The sequence below is a fragment of the Numida meleagris genome, chromosome 3 (genome assembly GCF_002078875.1).
Source record: "Numida meleagris isolate 19003 breed g44 Domestic line chromosome 3, NumMel1.0, whole genome shotgun sequence".
NCBI lineage: Eukaryota > Metazoa > Chordata > Aves > Galliformes > Numididae > Numida > Numida meleagris.
In genome coordinates this window covers 78,321,914-78,345,700 of record NC_034411.1, presented here as the reverse complement: position 1 = coordinate 78,345,700, position 23,787 = coordinate 78,321,914, and the positions used below count along the sequence as shown (strand labels likewise).

At 42.7% G+C, this 23,787-nt stretch overlaps 1 protein-coding gene and 2 long non-coding RNA genes across 4 annotated transcripts in view; 2 read left to right on the top strand and 1 right to left on the bottom strand.

Annotated features, from left to right (window-relative positions):
* LOC110396528 overlaps positions 1 to 23,787 on the top strand; it is a 39,280-nt gene that overhangs the window by 737 nt on the left and 14,756 nt on the right. The window lies entirely within an intron of this gene.
* Positions 42 to 4,127, top strand: TPBG (trophoblast glycoprotein). The gene has a single exon (XM_021392212.1). It carries the CDS (start codon positions 390 to 392, stop codon positions 1,530 to 1,532), a length of 1,143 nt encoding a protein of 380 aa, XP_021247887.1. The 5' UTR covers positions 42 to 389; the 3' UTR covers positions 1,533 to 4,127.
* Positions 8,065 to 13,810, bottom strand: LOC110396527. The gene is made up of 2 exons (XR_002437030.1): positions 13,770 to 13,810; positions 8,065 to 9,165 (listed from the first exon to the last, which is right to left on the bottom strand). It is a non-coding gene; the product is annotated as an uncharacterized LOC110396527 (long non-coding RNA).

Below are 23,787 nucleotides of genomic sequence, written 5' to 3'. Positions count from 1 at the left end.
GCGCGGGGAGGTGGGCGCGGAGTTGGCGGCGGCGGTGCGGAGTTGGCTCCGGGCGCGGGGCGGGAGCGGCGGCAGGAGGTGAGCGGCGGAGCCGCGGGCCGGCTCCGCGGGCGGCACTCCGCGGAGCAGAGCGGGCGGCCCGGGACGGGAGGCAGGCGGGCGGCTCGCGGCTTTCGCTCCTCTTTGTGCTCCGCGCGCGGCGACCGGGGAGGAACTCGCTCGGCGGGGCCACGTGTGGCGGGCGGGGGGCGAGGCGCGGAGCCGAGCCGCCCTCTCGCTTCGCCCCCGTGCCGCAGGTCTCGCTGCGGGAAGCGGAGCGCAGCCGCGTGCGCCCGGCGGGGAAAGTTTGGTCCCGGGTCGAACCGCCGCCTGCCCGCGGGGCGGGCGCGATGCCGGGGCGCGTGGCCGAGCGGCGCGGCGCGCTGTGCCTGGGGCTGCTGCTGCACGCCCTGCTGGGCTGCGGCTCGGCGCAGCCGCCCGCCGCCTGCCCGGCCCCCTGCGAGTGCTCGGAGGCGGCCAAGACGGTGAAGTGCGTGAACAGGAACCTGACGGAGGTGCCGCCCGACCTGCCGCCCTACGTGCGCAACCTCTTCATTACCGGCAACCGCCTGGGCCGCCTGCCCGCCGGCGCGCTGGCCGCCCCGCGCCTGGCCGAGCTGGGAACCCTCAACCTCAGCGGCAACCACCTGCGGGCCGTAGAGGCCGGCGCCCTGGCTGCCCTGCCCGCCCTGCGGCAGCTGGACCTCGGCGGCAACCCGCTGGCGGAGCTCAGCCCGCTGGCCTTCGGGCAGGCCGACAGCCCGCTGGAGGAGCTGGCCCTACGCGGGGCTCTGCGGGAGCAGGGCGCGCTCCTTGGTCTGGCCGCCCTTCTGCAGGCCGGGGCCCTGCGCAACCTCAGCCGCCTGGAGCTGGCCGACAACGGGCTGCTGCTGCTGCCCGCCGGCATGCTGGGTGCGCTGCCCGCCCTGCGGCACCTAGACCTCAGCAACAACTCGCTGGTGGGGCTGCGGAACGTCTCCTTCCAAGGGCTGGTTCGGCTGCAGACCCTCAACCTCAGCGACAACTCGCTGGGTGTGCTGCGGAATGGCACCCTGGCCCAGTGGCGCGGGCTGCCCGCCCTGAGGCGCATCAGCCTCAGCCGTAACACCTGGGTCTGCGACTGTGCCATCGAGGACATGGTGGCCTGGCTGAAGGAGAGCGACCAGGTGGAGGGCAAGGAGGCCCTGAGCTGCGCCTTCCCCGAGAAGATGGCGGGCAGAGCCCTGCTGAAGCTCAACACCTCGGAGCTGAACTGCTCCACGCCTGTGGACGTGCCCTCCCAGCTGCAGACTTCCTACGTCTTCTTAGGGATAGTCTTGGCTCTCATCGGGGCAATTTTCCTCCTAGTTTTGTACTTGAACCGAAAAGGAATCAAAAAGTGGATGCACAACATCAGAGATGCCTGCAGGGATCACATGGAGGGATATCACTACAGGTACGAGATCAACGCCGACCCCAGGTTAACAAACCTCAGCTCCAACTCAGACGTCTGACAGCGCCGCGGCAGTGGCCGTGCACCATAGCTATGCATGAAACGTAGACTGATGCTTTGCCTTCGTGCTCGCTTCCCTCTCCCCAGAGAAATCTCGGACGTGCTCGCAGCATGAAGGGGATATGCCTCTGTGTGATGCTCATTGCCATCCTCTCTTTGTTCCGAGACGCCGGGCAGCTGCGCATGGTGTTGCACTGTACGCAAGAAACAAGCTGCTACTTCTTCTCTTCCTTACCTGTTCTCATTGTGGGAAATTTTTTCAAGATCTCAAAAGAGAAAAGGATTCTGTGCTCCAAAGCCACTGGAGTTTATAACAGATACATATATACGTACACACACACAGATATCATTCAACAAAATCTGCCTCAACTTTTTGGGAAAAACGTTAGATCCTCTGTGCCAGTTTTCGATCTTGTATATCTGAATTGTGATGACAATGTTTCCATTTCATAGACTTAACTTGGGATTTAGAAAAACAAAGAAACTCCTTTTAACAAGTCCTCTGTTACAAGGAAGGAAATCAAATAGCATGCACAAATACTTCATAGTTTCACGTGTTAGGACACTTACAGTCTCAGTGAGTCACTTACTATTTTGTACTGTAATTTTTGATTGCAGTTTACCTGAAAATAGATTTTTTTCTATATGAACTGCATCTAAACTCCATTTGAACTGTTAAATTCAATAAACAGTCTTACAAGAACTTGTGTGGAAGTTTCCTGTTTAATGAGAAATGTATGGACATCTAAGAATGTTAATAACTGTATGGGCTCTGGAGTAATAGCCCTTCAGTAGTACTCTGAATAAAATTTTGTATGAGTGTGTAGCTTCGAGACATAAATGTTGATGACGGTTTTGTGATGTACACTTTAAGAATTACACTGTTTGCAACGAGAGTGGTTCCACTTGGCACAAAAGCCCTGGTCTGCTCTCTTGAGACAACTGCAAAACGTCGGGATGGATGCGAGGGTCTGTCTTGCTGGGAAGGTATGAGCTGAATTTACATTAGGTCTTCTCTACCATATTGAAAAACATTCAGATTAAACTGTGGAATTGGTAAGCTAAAGAAAATTGTACCTGAATGGAATTGTTTTTTATAAAAGACGTACTTGCAGATTCTGATTGAAATTAAATGCAGCTCGGTCGTGTAGTCGGTGAGCTTCAGACTTGTAAATCAGTGCAGCACTTAGTAAATTAAGTGCTTACTGTTTCATTTAAAACTCTCAATGCGGTCCTTTAGTGATTGCATTGAGTAAGTTGATGGAACTTACATTTATCTTAAAACTTCTAGCAGGTACATTCAACTGTTGTATTATTTCTCATGCTTATTACTTGCTTGGGAATGCATTGTCATGTAAATATATGAAGCATGCAAAGAAAAACTTGAAAAATGCATCGTCTAATAAGTAATTCTGATGGCTTATCAAAAGGTTAGCAAGAACCTTCCAAACGCCACCAATAATTAATGCACTTTTTCTAATGCATTCATAGGTTCTTGATGAAAAATGTACACCGAGTGTGAAAGTGTAATGTAAGTTGGTATCTTGCAGTACACTGGTGGAGCTTTTCTTATGGTCACTGTTACTGGAAGCTTTCAAGAATCTCTAAAGTGTTACGAATTAGCAGCCAGTTATTTCCTTCATTTTCAAAAGTTACAGTTTTTTCATAGATACACACCTTTTGGTAAGAGCTTATAAATATAAAACAGCCCTCAAGGTATCAGAAAAAAAAATGCAATCTATTCTGGGCATCAGTATTATTCAAATGCATTTTTCTCTCCTTGTAACTTCAGACACTGTCAGAGCAAGTAGCACAAGTTGGTTCAGACTAATTTTCTATTGCTTTAAATGAGCTTTGTTCAATACCAGATATTTTTTAATGTGCTTTTATACACTTGCCCTCAAAAGTAAAGAAGAATATTAAGTACAATTAATATTTTGATAAATCAGTGTATTCTACAACTGATGTGAGTTAGCGATAGCCTGTTTCTCCTGCTGTAATTTAAATGTGTGAGCAATACCTGAATAACAGCATCTGAACTTGAGTTTTGTGGATTCTCAAATTGCTGGCCTGAATGTTAGCTGCACATATTTTAAGGATAGTGTAAAAAGCCCAGCGTGGTTAATTATTACTGTGCAACTATGCAAACTGTTCATACTTAGCATACATACAATAGTCCGTGTAACAAGGTAGAGTTTACAATAGCTGTGCAGTGTGTCGTGCTGTATTTTGGAGTTTATCAGCTTACACTCATCTATACAGTACCAAGAGGAGAGGATCATCATCCTTGCTCCCGTAATATTATGGATAAAATATGTATAACCAAGCCATTTATTGGGCAGATTCCTGGTTTTGGTAACATGCTTTCAAGTAACTGCAATAGAAACCTATTATTTATAATGTGTTAATGTAATAGACATGCATTTATGGAACTGTGTAAGGTTAGGCAATGACTTGAATCGCAGCCTGTCACCACTGGACTGAGTGTTTGTATAGTGAGCAAGTGTAACGGTTGTACCACACTTATTATTCTAAAGATAATTATTATTTTTGTATCTTATAATGCCTTTGTAATAGAGTTTTACTAGAGACTTGCTGATGGCTACTTTAAAATATTTTTTTTTCCTGCTTGCTTACATGTACATTTAATTAGGATGTAACAGTAAGCATGTGTCAATATTGTGTTGGATAACGTTCTCCTGCAGTGTTTGGCTGACAGTGAATGCTTTGGTGTTCCGTGCAATGCATTTGTTCTAATCCCCTTCTATAAACAGTGCTTGAAATCTGTTATCCCTTCCTATTACAATATAGGTATGGTGGTACTCAGAAGACATTTAAAAAATAGCTTCCAAAGTGCTTCAGAGCTTGATTTAAAAGTGTACATTTAAAATAATATCAATTTAAGGGTTCTTCTGAAGCACGTTTTACAATCCTATTTTGCTTTGACACCTAAAATGCCAATTGATTACTATTTCCAGAGCAGCTTAATTAGTCAGGCTGTTTTATTAATACATTCTTCAATAAAACACGTGCAGTACTAAATGCCTCTAAAATGTGTTTTGTATACATAAAACCCTAGAGTTCTGTGTGGCACAATTGTCATTGATGTTTCATGGAAAACATAATGCAGAGGGCAAATCTGCAGGGAAGGCAACACATGTAAGAAGCAAAAATAAGGGATTATCCAAGGCTGCCCTCTGAAAGCTTGCTTTAGTTGTAATGAGCCTAAAACTTCCTCAGAGGAATAGTGCAAGAGATTGAAGTAGTTTTAATGTCTTTTGTTTAAATATTTTGACTAAGCACTGTTGCCAATTAAGAAACAAAAAAATTTCCTAAGTCTTCCTTTATCCAAGGTAGCTCAACGTTAGCTCACCTGACATATTTTACTCTCCGCAAGCCAAATATTCCCAACATTTTTTACATGCAAAACATAATTTGAAGCTGTGTGTAAGTACTTTAAATCTCTTTGCTCTGGGTGATTTACCTTTCAGGCACTAGTGGCGTTCCCCAGCGACACGCTGGCTGGTGAAGCAGCTTGCTCAGACCCATATTCAGTTGTTGACTGAGATGTCGCTGAAGACAGGCATGACAAAATATTCACAGTACAACTGCACTAAGATCCCAACTCATTATTCTACCAGCATTTTCCCTGTGGTATACTCTGGTCTTTATGCATCTACATAATTTCTTCTTTGCCTCATTTTCCCAAGAAATCCATTAAAAGGAGCATGATAAATCTGCACAGGTAGAGAAATCATTCCGACTGAACCTGTATCTGTGGTTTAGCATCTTCATTTCCCTTTACATCTTAGCATGAAAAAGAGCCTTTGTCAAAGTGGACAGTGAAAATCTGATAGGAACTTTAGCAGCTGAATGTTCAAGAAGAACCATTCATTCTGAGCATATGATGAAGGAAAATAGCATTTGGTAAGAAAAACATTTCAGTTTCAAGCTTCCAAATGGCATTTATATTTTTAAAAGAAAGTTGAAGGGAGAAGCTTATAAAGGAAAAAGTTATCAGCACTGAAAATCACAACGCTATTGCCAGGAAAAAAATCACTGATTGATTTTGTCTTTTATGTTGAGGTCATATTTTATGGATATGGCTCTAATTTCCCTTGTTGCTATAAATAGAAATTTTGCTATCAGGCAAAGTCACGTCCTATAATATTTGTAATGCAAGAGTTTCTAGTGTGCATTTTTTTGTGGGGTATAATAGACGGTGGAATTTAATTTGGTGTCTGCTGATTTAATAACGGCTAGATCAGGCCCACTACGTAATGCTCTGTTTTTGTAAATGTGCTGTTTACTAGTTGCAAAGCCCTTGACTTGAAATCAAACAGCAAAAGCCCACCAAGGCAGAGGGAAAGGCATTCTGTTTAGGGAGTGTGACCTTTATTAAATATTCCATACATGCTCAGAGAAGAGACGTAAACCTTGCAGGAGGCGAGGGTCCTTTGCTGATATAGAAGTAAGTGCGTTACGGTGACTTCTTGAGTCAATCGAGCAGCAGCAGGAAAGTGGTGCCTTGTACCAGTACAGTAAACATAACAGCACTCCTCTCTCAGCTTGGAAAAAAACAAATAAAAAAGATCATAGTCTTCTCAAAGTGAAAATGCAGGTTTGCAGTGTATGTACATCTTTAAAAATGAATTTTGCTTTCTCAGCAGTGTTACAATTTTCATGTTGTCACACCCTTGGAAAATCTTGCTATGCCAGAAGTCATCTGTAGCGTAGGCTAAGCTTGAAATCAGGCTTGCATTCCCAATCTTATCCTAAGTAGAAGTAGGGAACTATTAAAATAATTAAAACGGTGCTCTAGGCACTATTTGTATTTCAGTAATCTACTACTTGCAATTACTTATATTTTTTCAAAGTGTTCATTAGATAGCTTTTCCTTTCTGATGACAGAATAACAAAATAACAGAACATATTTGTTTTCTAGTAATTATGCATGAAAGCATCTGAATAAATTAGCAAATGTTTCAGTGCGTAGAGTGATGAAAATGTTAGAGATCTATTTTGCATTCTAGAATGTTGCACTACTCTAGAAATTTTATATACACAAGATACTGCTGTGAATTTTTCAAATTGAAGTTTTATTTCCTAATTAAAAATGATACTTCAGTAAATGTTTACCTGATCACTTATAAATGTTATATGTTCACTGTGCTGATTTAATTATTGTAAATCTTTATAGATACCAAGATCCTTGCTGTCATTTTCTTTATAGCTCAAACTGATTATTGTACTGTGAATCTGCACGACACAACAGTGGAAAAGCAACTTTCATTTAGATAGCACAGTTATTTTCTTTAGAAAGAAATTTAGTTGGTGAATTTAAGGGATTGTGGTTTAATCACTTCATATTTTGGATATTTTTTGTTAAAATATGCCACATTGACTTGCAAGATGGATGCAGATTTTAAATTTAACACTGATGGACTTTTATTTTTCTTAATGACTGGATCAAACTGTATTTTAAAGTCTTAAAATATGTATTTACATAGTGAAATACAGAGGTACTCTAATTGACAGCGTGAATTTTATTAGTGTGATGGAACTATTAAAGGAAAGCGTTGCTGAAACAAAATGAAGGGTAAAAACAGCAGTCTAGAGGCAAACTATCTTGTTCTTTCAACTTCTTTTAATGCAAATATTTAGATTGTGACTATATGGAAATTCAGAAGAATGGATGTTTCATTTTATCTTAGCTATTGCAGACATCTGAAATTTTAATAGGATGGAAGAACTTTATGGGGCTGTCCCAGGAGCATACCCGATGACTTGGTTATCTGCGTATCTTATGTTGCTTGCTGTTACTGTTTTTTCACATTGTCAGAGATACCTAATGGGGTAGGATGTTTAGCTTGACAAGGAATTGACTGACCTATCCAAGATTTTATCTTCATATAGCTTATCTGTGTCAGTATCAGTCCACAGCCTACTTTAGCTACCCCATTTGTTCCAGGGTAAATTTTGTCTGTGGCACGGCTTGTAGCTTTGCATGTGGTGATATGGTATCTGCATGCGATCGTGGGCATTTATGTAATAAAGAATCCATTTGTCAAATTGGCATTATCAAATGTCACACAGATGTTTTCATAGAATCACAGAATGGCTCGGGTTGGAAGGGACCATAAAGGTCATCCAGTTCCAGCTCCCTGCAATGGGCAGGGCTGCTCTCCACCAGCTCAGGCTGCCCAGGGCCCTACCCAACCTGGCCCTGAGCACCTCCAGGGATGGGGCACCTGCAGCTTCTCTGTGCAGCTGTGCCAGCACCTCACTGCCCTTGAATAAAGAATTTCCTCCTAACATCTAACCTAAGTTTCCCCACTTTTAGTTTAAAGCCGTTCCCCCTTATCCTATCACTACTAGACTGTGTAAAAAGCACTCCCCCTCCTGCTTGTAAGCTCTCTTCAAATACTGGAAGGCTGCAATGAGGTCTCCCCAGGGCCTTCTCTTCCCCTTGCTAAACAAGCTCAACTCCCTCAGCCTTTCTTTGTAGGAGAGGTGTTCCAGCTCTCTATCAACCTCATTTTGTATATAAATGTATACATAATGTCAATGTAGGAGTCTGAAGAGCAGGAAAGTCTGAGCCCCACCGACCACTTTCTGTTGGCTGGTTTAGGTGCCTGACTTTTCCCACACGCTGCACAGGGGAATCAGCTGCCCACATGAAGCACCCGAGGAACTCTGGGCCTTGCACCTCTCCTTGCACCTCATGCTGGTGTTGATGATCATGCAGGTGGGTGCTGAGCAGATGAGACTTTCTAAAGAAACTAAGATTTTCAAAGGGAGCAGGGTCTGCTTTCAAAGTACTTTAAGGGGCTTCATATTCAAAAGCTGTTGAACACCTTTTAGAAAGTTCCACCATTGGTTGCTTTGTTTTTAAGGCAAATTGAAGCATTGAAAAAAATGTTCAGCGTGTAAAGGCACACATCTGGTATATACTTGAGTGACACTGTAAATACTTGCAAGAGCTTTCCAAATTCCCCAATCTTTGCTCTCTCGTGTTTTTTGGATTCAATGAGGTCTCTGTAATGCTTCTGTGCAGAATATCCTCTCCTCCAGCTGACAGAGAATTGGGTCCAACTACTGGCTCCACACAGCACCACACAAAATTTAACCCTATGTCTGAAAGCGCTCCAAATGCTCCTTGAACGCCAGCAGCTTGGGGCTGCACCCACCGCCCTCTGGTGCAGAAGCTTTCTCTAAACCCCACCTGCCCTTCCCCTGACACAGCTCCATGCCATTCCTTGGGGTCCTGTTGCTGTCACCAGAAAGCAGAGCTCAGTGCTGCCCCTCCACTGAGGGAGGGGCACGAGGAGCTGTAGGCTGCCATGAGGTCTTATTCATCTGTAAGTTAATACTGTTTTTTCCATCACATCTGTGCTGTGCCAAACTTGATTACTTCACCTTAGTAAGCAAAGACAAAATTTGTGTGAATGAAGTTAAATAAAATCAAATCTTGAAGGTTTGTCACTAATCAAATTAACGTAGAAGGTGATGTCTGTTGTTATACTTTCACACAGGTTTTCTCTTGTCCTGTTTGCCCTTTTCCGTTCAGTTTTCCAGTGCACCAGAAGCTCCCACGGCGACCCAGAGGCACGCTCTGATTCTGATTGCCCCTACTGAAAGAGAACATTTTAGTTTGAAAAGTCAATCTAGAAAAAAAACTTACAGAAACAGAGCTCGAACTTTTCTGACACCCAGGATAGTAAAACAGCACTGAAAATAGCTCCGCTAACCTAGCCTCCATTTGTCAGAAATCCTACATACACAGAAAGAAAAGGAGTGCTGAATTTGCAGTACGGATGTATGTGCTATATAAAGGGATCAGGAGACTTCTGGCACAACAGCTCCAGGCTCTCCTCACAGCCCTCACGTACCTCGAGAAGGGCTCAGGTGTGTTCAGGATAGGCATAAGCAGGCCATGGTGGTCTGTTTTGGTGCAAAGGTGATTCTTTCTCAGGCACATAAAGAAATTCTAGTGCTTGTAAGTGTTAACACAGAAGCAAACTAGCTAGCATAAGCCTGGTTTCATAACTTATCTGTAAATACAAAAAAAATGCTCTAAATTTGAATTTACACAGAACAGATGTCTTTCCACAAGCTTGAGTGTAAATTCAGCAGGATTTCCAATTTAATCCAGGATATAATGACACTGAGATGTACTGCAAACAGAGGAATGACTTGTTTCTCCTGTAGCTCCGCAGGCTGTGGAGTGCTGTACAGAACAGCACAAGGTGTTGCACACCACAGGTTTCCAAGGAGACAGTCACAATCCAGTAGGGGTTACTGTTGTTCTTAATAATGCACTCTAGATTTTGTTGTTTAAGCAAATTTTCTGACTAAAATCACACAGATACCAGATAGCATTTGATAAATGACTCCAAGTAACATGATTTGACCTATTTCAAACAAGTACATGCAATGCTGCGGTGTGCCAGCTTACAGCAGATGATGAAGGGGTTTCCAACAGCTAGAATTGCCATTTTAACCACTAAGAAGAAACTTCAAATGGAGTATTAGTTGCTACAGACTGACCCTATCATCTAGGGGTTGATACAGCACATAGGTGATCTAAAATCTTTTGGATATAGAGGCAAAACACCTGCTCTTTAGCAGCAATTCTAAGTTTGTTCAGATACAAACTATGCAGAAGTTCACAAAATGCTGTTTGCTCTGTGGTTCAGAAGCAGACAAGTGGGTAGCATAAATCAAATTAACAGGCACAAAAACTCTCATCTCTCAATAATAGCGACTGATTGCATTAGTGATGAGTACTCAAGAGACTTTGGTCATAGAAATTAAATGGCCCTCATGTATTTTTCCTCTTAGTTATACATTCTACACCACAAACACATATGCCAAGGTAGCCTGTGTTGCAGCAGCCACAAGGTCGGTGCAGGGGAGCTGCCGGGGACCTTCCAGTCATCTTTTCCATGCAGAGGGAAAAAGCAGGCAAGGGAGGGTCTTTGACAGAACAAACAGCATAAGAGAGAAGCGTGGTAGAGCCAAAAGCCTTGTGTAATGATACCTGTTTCCACACTCATGGGGAAATGATGTGACAACAGTAAGTATTCTGTAGCAGAGGAAGATATTGTTTCTTTCAGAAGTTTCAAGTTATTTAGGGTTATTCAGAGTTTTATTTTATTGAAGCTGTAGCCAGCTTACACATCAGCATATAACCCAGCTCAGTGGCAAATATCAGTACCAAGATGTGCTGTACATTCCCTTTCCATTACCACTGTGCTGCGCTCCGTGCCTCCCAGGCACCGCTCGAGCAGTTGTTGTTCTCTCCTTCCCTCCCAAGGGGAGGGTGCACTGCCCGAGGAACAGCCTCTGCTGTATGTTCTGGAAAGAAGCTGTAAGTAAGTTCAGGCACCTTGTACTTAACGCAGAAGGCTGATTAGCTGTGTGATATTCCCTAATTCCTGAAGAAATAATTTCCTTTGGAAAGCCTGCTGCTTTTTTTGGAGAATGTTTTGCCTCCTGTGCAAAAAGCCTTTTGTCTGCATCAGGAGAAAAAGTTCAGTGAGACACATTCTTCTCCTCTTTAATTTAGTCCTAAGTGTTCATCTTTCCAAAGGAATATAGTAGCCTTAAAATTTTCTTTTGCATTGCAAAATAGAACATTAACTGCTCATAATTTTGGTGAGGCCCATAGGAAAAAAAGTTGTTTAGAAAAAGTGAAAAAATATGGAGTGCTGAGCTTTATGCTGTGCCAGGCCATACCCAGAGCTGCCATCTCCCGCAGGCTGTGTCCCCCTCTCCTCCCACTGAAACCACTCTCCTGACATGCCAAATTCTCCAACCTGAGATTAGGGGACAGGAAGTCTCTTAATTCAAAGCTGCCAGCCAGCCACTTCTTCCCTCATGTTGGTGGTGCAGTGCTATGGCACACAGAGGGCTTCTTCCCAGCTGCAGCTGCAGCTTACCAGACCAGGTTTTGCTTCCCGAGTCTGCCCTGTGAGCTGGCTGGCATCCCAGCCACACGAGATTCATCCCCTGCCCTCCTGCACACACAAGATTTGAACCTCAGGGCTGCTCCTGTGTTATTCTGCATCAGCCAGAATTCAGCATGTGCCAGTCCAAGCTCTGCAGCCTCTTTGTTGTATGAGGAGCACAAGGGTGGACTGGAGATGTGCAGGCAACTTCATCACCTCAGGAACTGCTCTCACTTTCTTCAAAAGAAAAGGGGAAAAACCCACACCCTTTTGTTCTTCATCTCACAAGGACACAAATAAAACTCATTTTATACATTTTCTGTTTCTATATAGAATCATTAAGGTTGGAAAAGATCTCTAAGATCACCCAATCCAACCCCAAACCATCCCCACTGTGCCCACTAACCATGTCCCTCAGTGCCACATCCACACGGTTCTTGAACACCTCCAGGGATGGTGACTCCAGCACCTCCCTGGGCAGCCTGTGCCAGTGCAGCACCACTCTTTCTGAGAGTATCTACATACTTGTGTGTATATGTACATATACACACACACATCTATATGATGTATTCTAAAATGTATTAATTCTTACTGATTTTTTATATGCATGAAAACACATGCTCCCTATGCTCAGGTGGGGCTGAGCATGCAGTTCTTAGGGGAAAAATAATATTTCCATTTTCTCCAATGTTCAAGCTTTTACAAATAATGCTAAATAGAAGCTATTTACATTCCTGTCCCTGAGGGTTTTTTTTTTTTTTAGGAAAAAAGAAATATTAAATCTTAAGCCTTAGAGCTCATTATTGCAGTAAAGTTCTGTAATAACTGCTTCTGAGAACAGGAACAGTAGCGCAGGTTCACGTGGCAGTTTTTAGCATCTATTACATTTTGTGAGTAGCTTTAGAATTCGTAACTTGTAAAACAGTCAGAGAGAAGCCTATCCTGGGTGACTAGTTTAGCACAAAACACTCCCTTGCCTCCCCTTGGTTTTTATTGCTTCTTCAGCACTGAGATGCTGCCAATATTTTGACATTTTTTTTCTCCTAAAAATCTGTGTAACTCTCTCTGACTGTGCGCCTTCAGAGAAAAAGAGCAAGGAATTGGGATATTCTTGCATTTTCTTGTCAAAACAAAGACAGGATAATTACCAGGAAACAATACAGTTTAGCAGTAGGAGAGAAGGTGTGCCTGATATGAGTATTTATGCTTGGAGGAAGAGTATCAGCATGTGTACTGCTTTGTTTGGGCATAGCATTTTGTAACTGGAAAGGGTGAGTTTCAGTTTTCAAGTGTGACCGAGGATCAAGGTACCTATGTCCAAATGTGACTTCAAGGTGCAGTTTTGCTCTTATCCTGCATTACCCCAGTGCTGGGAGGTAGAGGATAGGACTTTGCATGAAGCCAACGCTTCACAGCTCTTCAGAGCCACCCAAGGCTACCCCACAAATAGCGTGGCCTTCATTCATTCAGGGCCAGCACGCTATTTCTGTGATGCCAGTGACCCCTTCATGGCCAGAAATCCTGGCTCTGTAGCTATCTCAGACAGCAAATGGAGCAACTATGGGGGAGGATCAGGTCTCCATCCTTATTCATAAAGGACAAAAATGTCAGATTCCTCATGGGGCCTAGGACACTCCAGCAAGGAGAATGGGAACTTCAGAGGTATCTTCCTGAGCCCTAGAGGTAAATTACTCTTGGCAGATATCATTTAAATTTGCTCAGGGATACAGATCTCTAGTGGTGACAGGAAGCATTCAATGGTGTAGTTTTTATGAGGTTCCTCTCTGCACTCCCTTCAGTGCATCAACTGACAGTTTTTGGGTGGCACAAATTAACAAAATACAGGACTGCCTTTGAGAAAAGAAAAGATGAGAGAAGAGACACCATGCTTACTCTGATTTCATATGTGACTTCATTTTTGCTAGTGGATACAGCAAAGTGACTTAGGGGAAATATTTTGAGAAGCACACTGTCATCTTTTATTGTGAACTCCCAGGAGCAGAGAGTAGCTTCGTTCTGTATTTCTATATTGCCTAGCACATTGGGTTGCTGCTTTCATTCAGGAGCATCCAAATGTTACTGCAAGTAAAATAATGGTAGTGCTATACAGAGCGATATGCCTCACTTCCCTGTTATCTCTCTTATTGTGTTTTAGTATTACTTAATGCAATGTGATGGAAAACACAGCAATGAAGCAGAGAAGCAAAGTCCTAGGCTTTAGCATGTGAGGATTTGCTCAAATACAACAACCATGTGCACAGAAACAAAGAAAAGAAGCTGCTTACCTCCAGAAAGTCTCAGACATGCAGGAATCTCCAACAAAATACCCTTGCCTCCACTGCCAACCCTTAAATGAGGTCTGGAAAGTCCTTCTCGTCACTCAGGTGCATTGCACGCACCTGAGCTCCCCTGGGCTGGCCCTGCCTTCCCACCAGGTGCTCCATCACTGCTTCAAGCTGTGACTTTGCATTTCCACTACACCAAAGCATTTGGGATAGTATAACAAATTCTCTAACATCCATGCCTCCTCCTTCAGTATTTAGTAGGAAGAAAATAGCACCTTCTCTGTGCAAAGTATCCAACGTTATAATAGGGCTTTGCCAGGAAACAAATGTTTAAATGAGCTGTATTGAGACAGGCCTTCTTTAGATGGCTAAATACTGCTTTTTAAACTGAGGAAACCTACAGTTTAATGTAGAGATACCCGAGCTGGCTTTAACACATTGCTTTGTGTACAAGAAGTCTGGCTGTGGTGATAAAGAACTCCTTGAGAGGGAATTTACCAGTTGCTGTTGCAAGAACAGCAACAGCAGCAAGATGCCTTCTCTTTTTGTTCTAACAATACTTTAAGACAATGCTAAAAAAATTAATAGAGGATAGAACCCTCATATAAAAATATTTTAAGTAGTTCCTATTTATTGACCAAGAATGCCATCATGAAAACAATTCAAGGGAAGAGGATGTGAACATCCTAGATGCTTCTGACTGCACGAGAAGTACGCTTTCTGCCAGAGTCCGTGACTCTCTGAACATCATTGGCCCCTGCTGAGGGCTCCTTTTTAAGGACCAGCACAGCCATGCCATCTTTCCTGGAGATGGAATCCCAGAATCCCAGTATAGCAGGGACCTCTGGGTCCACCTGGCCCAGCCTCTGCCCAAGCAGGGACATCAAGGGCAGGGTGCCCAGGCCCACGTCCAGGTAGCTTCTGAAGATCTCCAAGAGGACTCCACTCCAGAAAGAGAGACAGCACCCCTGGATAGATGTGCCCAGCCTCTCAGCTGTCTCTTAAATTATCTTCTGCTCAGAGCCAAGTCCCCATTGAGAAAGATAGCAATGAAGGGGGTAATGAGCTTATTTTTTATGAATAAATAGATAAAAATATCAAGACAAGAAGACCTTGCAGAAACCTCTGAGGGATGCTATGGTACGGTACATCTCAAGGGCTGTAGGTAGTTTGCTGTAATGTATTTATACCAAAGTAACAAAATACAAACAGTGAACTGTTTGTCTTTCATTTATTTTCTTTCATATGCTTCCAAATGTGCTAATTTTATGAAAAGATGTCTGTTAGCTGTAGCAGATATTTATCCTCTACAGGAGCTGAGCACTTCAGAGCCCAGTGGCACTTGCAAGCAGGCTTTGGAGTGAGGCAGTTATATACCTGCTCCTCCTTGTCCCTTTTTCCAGCCAGCCACCTCACTTTACCCTTCTCAAAGGAGCTGAAATTCCCGAGGTCTGTTTCTTACTGTGGAGCTGTAATAAGCTCTGGTGGGAGCTGGACAAGAAGGCAGAGCTCAGGAAGGCACATCCAATTCCTAATGCAGGCGATTCCCCTGACCAAACTATTAATGCTCCTGGTCAGGGCTTGTCCCAAACATCAGAACAATACAGGCACAAATCATTGCATTGTTTTTATATTGTAAATGAGCCTTAACGTACAGCAGCAGGGGACGGGCTGGTTTTCCCAAGTCTTTCATAGTCATGCCTGGTAAATTTTGAATCCGCTCCAAAGGAAAACAGGTAGACACGCTCTCTTTGGACACTGTAGCTCAAGTAAGTTCTGTTCATGATCACATCACATCAATGGGCCTTTTTAATTCAGGAGTGGGGGAAGACTTGGAGAGAACAGGTGACTCACATAATTTCCTTTTCTGTGAGAGCAGAACTTAATTTGTCTCATAATTCTTCTGACTCATCACTAGAGAATGTTTAATACAATGAGCTGCTAGGCCCAATTGCTAGTACTTTCTTAGTAAAATGAGGAGAGTATGCTCCTCTAATGGTGTGATTTCTGTCATTTTTTATGCATTCATATCACACAAGGGCCCCAGTGAGTCCTAATATGCATCTTCTTGCACTACAGCAAAATATCCTTAAAAGTTCCATCACCAAGGTGAATATGATTTGCTCATTGAATTATGACATAAAGGCAAATTTGCTTTCCATATCTATGTTTTAAACTTACATATAATACATAGATAATTATATACACACACAATTACACCTTCAGGAAAGACTGAAATAATTTCAGGACATTGTGACTTAGAGGAGGACATCTGATGTCATTTGGGGAATTTTTGCCTGTGGTCTCAGGACATAAGTAAACCATAATTCAAGCGATTGTACACTGCTGCTTTTGAAGCTCTCTGGAAAATTCAGCCCTGGAACTTGAGTCTTGTCCAAGTCCACTCCTATAGACACAGCTCTTTTGCAATCTTTTGGAGGAATGGGCTGCATGCTTAAGCAGAAGGGCTGTGCTTTGGGATCATGTAGAGTAGAGGTGGAGGAGGAAACACAGTTTGTTGAAGTCGTGAGGATATCAACTGCCTAAATGTTAGAAGCCAAACAACCTTGCCTGGTCCATATGCAGACCTGGCAGTTAAAACCATAAAGTGGCCGGAATGGGATGGTGATTGCTCCCAGACTGACTCCATGTAGTCTCTAAGGTTTGGAAAGGCAAGGCTTGGTTCTTCTGCAGTATGTCCTCAGGTAAGAATTTCTTTCCCTCATCCTTACGCAGGGCAGGAAGCATTTGGGTTAGTTCAACAGCTCCACAGAACTGCCACATCATACAATATGTGGATTTGGGGAAAGGGACATCTTCAGAGAGGGCTTTTCCAGATTCCTGTAGCCCATACGAATACTTTACTGCTATACACTCATCTTGGAGCACTGTCAGAGAAGAAATCTCAATTTTCACATTCAGTCCCAAAATACTGTGAAAACTTTTCCTAAGTGGTGAAATATGTGATGGACTGTTCATGTCTCATTAGTGTATCCTCATTGCATTCTTCACTGGTAACATTTCTAAAGTACTTACTCAATTAAACTGTGAAAGCTGAGTTGTTATTTATATACATATGAAACTGTTATTACTCATTTACATGTATTTTCATACAAGTTTTTCTTTCATAAACTAAAACTTATCATTAAAGAAAAGTTCATTATGAAATGGGATAAATTTCTCCTTCCCTCTTCTTTAGAGCTGTCTATAATCTAGAGCTCTGCACAAGTTAGAGTTCAATGTTCAGTGCAGTAATACAACCACAATATGCATTTCCATGACTCCTTTGACTCCTTTTAAGCTCCCACATAATTAGCTAACATGAATTAGTTAATGAATTAGCTTTCATTAATACCTTTCCTCTACTGTTACGGAGATCATATTCAAATGCAAGTAGAGGTGGCCTGGAGTTTCCTAGCAGTAATTCTAAGAGACAGGAGCAGTCCTCATTAATAGGATGTTAACTCTGAAGCATAACAAAGACTATTAACATTTGAACAGGAATATCAAATTACTTTTTACCTGTCACTTTCAGAATGGTATCACCAGACATTTGAACTTTCACCTTTCCCTGCCATCCCTGCTCTGTGATAGCAGATGTATTCAGATTGTATTTAAAGTAATTCCATTCTTACACCTTTTTGCTGATGCAGGTGGGAAATACGGCCAAAATCTGTGGCAGCCCTCTACAGCATCATCTGTTTTGATAATATCAGACTAAAGCAGCAGAGGTGGGAAGGAATGGGATCTAGGGGCTGTGCTGCACAGTGAGGTCCCATGTGGTGCTGAGCACTGACTGCTGGGGTCATGTGGAGTCAGACCAGGGCACCCACAGTTGTTTGCCAGGGGGAGGAGATGGGAGCTGAGGTGGGCAGCACCTGTAAGCTCAGAGCTCAGTTCTTTTGTTCAGTAAAGAGCTGTGGTGTCAGTCCCAGCGTAGCCTGATACAGAAAGCTAAAAAGAAAAACAAAATGTGAAGAAAAATAATTCTGTATATTTCTGACTAATGCATGACGTGCCCATCCATTTTGCTGTAAAACCACTATAGTTTTTGTGTACGTAAAGAGAGAGAGTGAACGACAAACCTTCAGGGAGCAAGAAGAGGTTCACTATTTAATAAAATTCTTTCCTTTTTAAATACAGTAACTACAGCAAGAAGACCCTTAGGATGAAAATGAGAGTTCTCTGAAAAGACTCCTCGTGCAGATCAGTAGCAACAAGATTTAAAAAAAAATACTGGTGACAGGAAGATCACTTCATTTGCAAATATAATAGTCTCTAAGGGAGATGCTCTTACAGCATAAGACATTACTCTCCTTACTACTCATTACTTCATGCTTAGTGTGGAGACGTTATGATCACAGAGAGAGCAAACGAGGAAGCAGGCAGCTAACCTACAGCACTCTGAAAGTTACACGTTGAGTTCGGCCTCCCGGGGAAACAGCACAATACCCTGAGATGCAATATAAAACATTTATAACCTCCCTTTTAAAAGACTTCCAGAAAGGAAGTTTCAGCTTTTCCTTTTTTTGTGGTTTTTTTTTTTTTTTGGGGGGGGGGGAGGGGGAGTTGTTTTTTTCTTTTTTTTTTAATGCTTCACTGGGAGAAATACTCCACAAAGAAAGAGAAAAGCAGAGTAAGTTAGCAGTAAACAGCCTGCTTTAGGGTTTTTTGTTTGTTAGCAACTTCCTTATCGTTCCTACACACTAAAATATTTTGAAGCAATAACACATAACGAAACAGTAATTTGCATTTAAAACATGAATGGAAGATATAATGCTGAAAATATTTTAAAACTTCATCCTCAGCACCTTTCTCTGAGTTTCAAGTAGTCTGACCACAGGACAGACCAAGCCTCATGTTTCAAGGGCAAGTCCCAATGACACGTAATCAAGTGGTTGGAACACCTAATATACTTTCGTAGCCATGAAAGGATTTCATTTATTTGCCAGTAGTATCTGGACAGTGTTTTATCAGTTAAATAACATATATCTAGCATACGAATTTCCTCAGTTAATGCTGAAATTTGAGACAAATGATAGAACATCAACTTTGTTGATTTTTTTTCTAGGAAAAGTTAATCAAATCTAGTGACTGCAGAATTAAAAAGGAACTTAATGGAAAAAGGAATTCTTTCATTTAAATCCACCTCTTAATCTGGTATCCTGTGGAGAGAATTTCATATCCCATCCCAACTTACTCTGAATTTTTTACATCTGGAGACACATCTTTAAAAGGAATAGTTTTTAAAGATAAATCTTATTTTAATTACGTTTTAATCCACCCACAGAGATGCTGCATTTTATTGACTTGATTAGGCAATGGCTGTTCTTCTTGTGAACTCACAAATGCAAATTTCTCAGGAGTAAACTGAGTGTTACTGGGCAATTTCAGTTATGCAGATAGGTAGATATAGATCTTGAACAAAACACACTGAAAATTCTCCCTCTCCCTCCAGCCTGCACTCATTAGAACAAGTCATCCTTACTCTGCAGCACATTTGTGCATCCCACCTCCACAAAGAGGAGAGGGGTCACAACAAGGAGATGTTCTCAGCGCCGGTTGTCTCAGTTTCACACCAGAAATCATTTTTAATGAGCATGTTCCCTTGTTTCAGGGCAATCCCCGCAATATCACATCGCTCTGAGCAAGAACACCTGGGAGCCCTCAGTAAGGCTGTGTGTGGAGAGCAGACCAAAAATAGGCCTGTAGAAGATCCCATGATAAATTGCTAGCGAGCGTGAGTCACCTCTGGAACAGGAACCTGTGCTCTTTGTTATGCTGTTTGCACCATTTTTAAGTGAAACATCAGTAAACTCAGCTGTAAAAAAGTATGACTAGTTTGAATATGTACAGAAGAAGCAACTTTGTGCATTTCCAAATGCAGATGATGATGGAAACTAAGAGTACATTAAACTCCGGGTACAAAATCCTGCCAGGTTTTACTTACTGTGACCTATCACTGTATCCCTACACATTTCTAACGAGGCAGCAGCACTGCCTGGTGTGCTGCATGCAAACTGCTCTGGGGTGAAAATAACACAGAGGATATTTCTTATACTCATAAATACAAATTGTAATAGTAGGTACCACAGGCAATTTAAGTCAGAAAAATCTCAACTAGAAGTTCCAAAGATTTAATTCTGCTTTCCCTGTAATGTAGGCTAAAGACCCACAATTCATCCTTTTCTTCTGGGTCTTTTTAGACCCAGAAATCCACCTTTTATTTCCTGATCCCAGTGTAACAAGAGCCCTGCAACCTGTCCCACAGACGATGCTGACTGTGCCCCTGCACCGTATTGCTCTCACTCTTCTGGTAGCACATGGAGTGAATTAGCCCTGTGTCCTTTTACGTTCTCTGGTACTTTTCTGTACTATTTGCAGGGGTGAGGTGAGACTGCCGCCAGAGCATGAGGCCCAAATATTGTGATTCTCAGGAAAAAAATGGGGGGGAAAAAAGTGAATTTATCATTCCAAGGACATAATGTGTAAATTATTATAATCTCCTACAGTCAAGCCAACAAAGCAGTCTTCAAAAATAAGGTAAACCACTCCTTCTGAGGGCATAGCTCATTCCCCAGCAGTGACAGAAATGCCCAAGAAAAGATTTACTGTGGAGTCACTGAGCAGGGTATGGTACACAAAACAATTAAACCACCTTGATCATAGGCAGTGCTTCCACTCCACCTCAGACTAGACAAATCTATGGGCAGATCTCGCAGAGAAAAGAACAAGCATGATTTTATCCTGTCCTTGTTTCTGACTAGAGAAATGGAGTTTGGAGACGTTATGTCTTTTCTCCAGAGTCTCTAAATCTGGATGTAATACTGCAGTCCCTTTCAACAAAAAGTGGCCTGGCAGCAGAGAAAATCCAGAGCTGCTTAGGGCAGCCCTGATCCTCAGTTACTGCACCACATTTTGCTGGATGTAGTGTTCTCTTCCACGGGTTATTCTGAATGCACTTCACTATTAATCTGTTTTATATCAGGTATTCTCTTCCTCAGAAGGACAAAGAACTAGACTTATTTGATGGTGGAGAGAGAAATCACAAACTCGGGTTCATAATGAGAAATGTATGAATCCCTGATAAAGTCTCATCTCCTCACTGAGTCTGAGGATCACAGTCTAGCCACCCTTTTCCTGCGGCTTTATGAACAGACTGTTGATTCAAAGAGTAACCACTTCAAAGGAGACAGATACTAAAGGAAAAACAAAGCACCCATCAGGTAAAAAGTCCAATATAACTAATACAAGTCAGAAAAAGCAAAAGTAAAATAAATACCTCGCTAGAGAATCCAGTAGTAGGGATTAAAAACCTTGATCCTTCTAAACTTGAAGATATTTTGTCTGCCATTATTTTTTTGCAGTCCTTAAGTCATTCATATATTAAATTTTGAAGTAGTAAAATTAAAGGATGGTAGACCCAAGGGAATTCTTTATGTTGCTCAGGGAATTTGAGAGAGAACATCTGAACACTCCTGGGAGCCCAATGCTCTGTAATGAATGTAACCGCTGAATTATTCATCAAAAATCATACACTCCCATAAATAGTAAGCAATAGCTGAGGAAGTGACCAGAAGACCTGGAGATATTTGCTCAGAATTTCATTGTTCAAATTATCTGAGCCAGATACAGCTGCTTTTGTCTGAATCAGTCGCCTTAGGACAACACACTCAACTCCAGGTTCTTTCCTGCACTCGTAGGTTGTAACCTCCATCCCTCATGCTCAAAGACAGGTGATACATAGCCAGTGCCCCTCCATCTCATTTTTTTAGCCGAACAGCGGCATTTTGAGCAAGCAGCCAGATCTGCAGTGCCAGGAGGCATTGCATGAGGCAAGGCACACCTGATGCACCTTGCTGAGAGTGCCAGCGCTCCCCAGCAGGCTCCTCCAAACCCCTTGCAAGTGGCTGGCACAGAAGAAGAAATGTGAGAACACAGTATCCTGATCTGTCTCCAGAAGGCAGGACAGCAGTGGAGGGGAGAGAGCAGAGTAGTGGTACAGAAGAAAGTACAATATGCACATGAGGAACTGCCAGCATTGCTGGAGATCTGCATAACTAATTTTTTACAGCAAGTGAATGGTAGGAAAGAGGTGACCGGAGGCACTGTAGCTTGCATTACTCTCTTTCTGGGAGGTAATTGCCTATAATACCAGAAGAAGAAATGTATCATAGGAAGTAATGTTGAAAAGTTGCTTAGCTTTCTGATTAATTATTTTAATAATGCATGACCTCAGGTAAATTATTCTGAGAATCCAGCAAAACTGCCTATAAATTGCCTATCAGCAGCCAAAAAATGGAGAGGCAATTTCTACTTGCATTCAATCAGCCTTCGTGCAGCGACTGTGCCTGCCTCTCTATGCAAGCTATGTACCCAAAAGGGACTTGGGAGCTATTATTAATTCAACCACTTTTGGCATCTTTGTTGTTCTGGCTTTTCTAGATTTCCCATCATATCACTGGAATGGGCACCTTCAGAGGGAAGCTCTGAGCAACAGAACAATTGCTCTCTGTGGCTACATTTGCACTGCTAAAGACTTTTGCCTAGTGAGCAGCACTTGCTCCCTGGCCAAGACAGGGTACGGGGTGGCCACTGTCCATCCTGCTTGGGGTGGATCCTATTACAGCACATTGGCCATACCCACGATGCACCATCATTTCACCATATCTCCTCCTGCAGCAAAACGTAATAGCTGATGTGCTTGGTGTTTTTTTTCCACTGGAAAGTGCCTGAAATATTGTGACACCAAGTTCTGTGGGCACTGATCCCAACACAGCCAGTAGGTTCAAGGCCTGGCCAACTCTGTGTTAAGCAGAAGGGGAGGCAGGAAGATTGACCAAAAATTTTTCACCATATATAATGCTGTAACAGGATAAGTGCTGAGGAGGAAGCAGGTGCTGCCATGTCACAGAGAGCAATTTTAGAAGACAGCAATCCCCAGCAGAGTTACTGCAGATATGGTGTCTTTTCATCACTTAAATGGGAAGTAGTGCTTCTGCCGTTGATTGAAACAAAGCCTTCTCATGAAAACCTCCAGCTTATGCTTGCTGCTAAATATAGACATTTCTCAAATGTGGAGTGACATGTTCTTTGCTTCTTTCCTGTGTGGTTGTCCTTTGGTCCCACACCCTCATTTCCTGGGTGGCCTGATGCCACTGCTGAAGGAGAGCTCAGTGCCCTCCGTAGGCTTCCCCATCAGTTTTATGCAACATCCATAGTGCAGTATGCTTGCCTCTGCACTACATGCTCTAACCTCCAGCCTCTGCAGCAGTGGTGGGTGTCTGCCCGATGCCTAGGCCAAGCACTGCACTTGTCTACTAGCAGGGGAGGTTTGGGGTGTGCGAATTCTCAGTGAACAGACACATTTTTCTCTATCTCTGAGTCAGGCTTATAAGCTCTAAAAACGAGAGATTCTCTGCTGTATTTTCTCATCAGGCATATTTTCTGCTTGGTACATAAGCTGTTTTCAAGAGTCACTTTGAAGCACTTCACTGTCTTACTATAGGTTGCCTAAATTTCCCTCTTGCAGCCAAGTAAGTAGGTAGTTGCTTCAATTGCCATCCAAGACAAGGTTTTTTAGCTCCTTCCCTGTAGTCTTAATTTAGGCAGAGGTAGAGCTCTTGACTGCTTCAAAACAGTTTCCAGTTTCTAACAGCCAGTAAGAAAGATATTTTTTCACTTTCCGCTGTTTCTATGTGTTCATGAAGTTTGAGTCCCAGGTTCCACACTTCCTAATACACAGCAGGAAGAAAAATCACCCTCTTGAGGAAATTGCCTACTTTGCAACAGAAAGCACACACTTTAATGCTAGGCCATGCAACATCTACTTGTGGTTCACAAACAATTCATAAAATGATTCACCAAAGCATGTGTCTACTCATTTTTCCTTCTAGGAACAAAAAATACATCAATTTCACTGCAAAATCAAATACCAGAATTATAAGAAATTGTAAAAAATAGCATTCTAATTGAGCTTAGTATCCACATACAAAGTATCTACAGTTCCAATCACACA

Excerpts from the sequence above, each read along its gene's own strand:
- TPBG (XM_021392212.1), top strand. The coding sequence starts at position 390 with ATGCCGGGGCGCGTGGCCGAGCGGCGCGGCGCGCTGTGCCTGGGGCTG.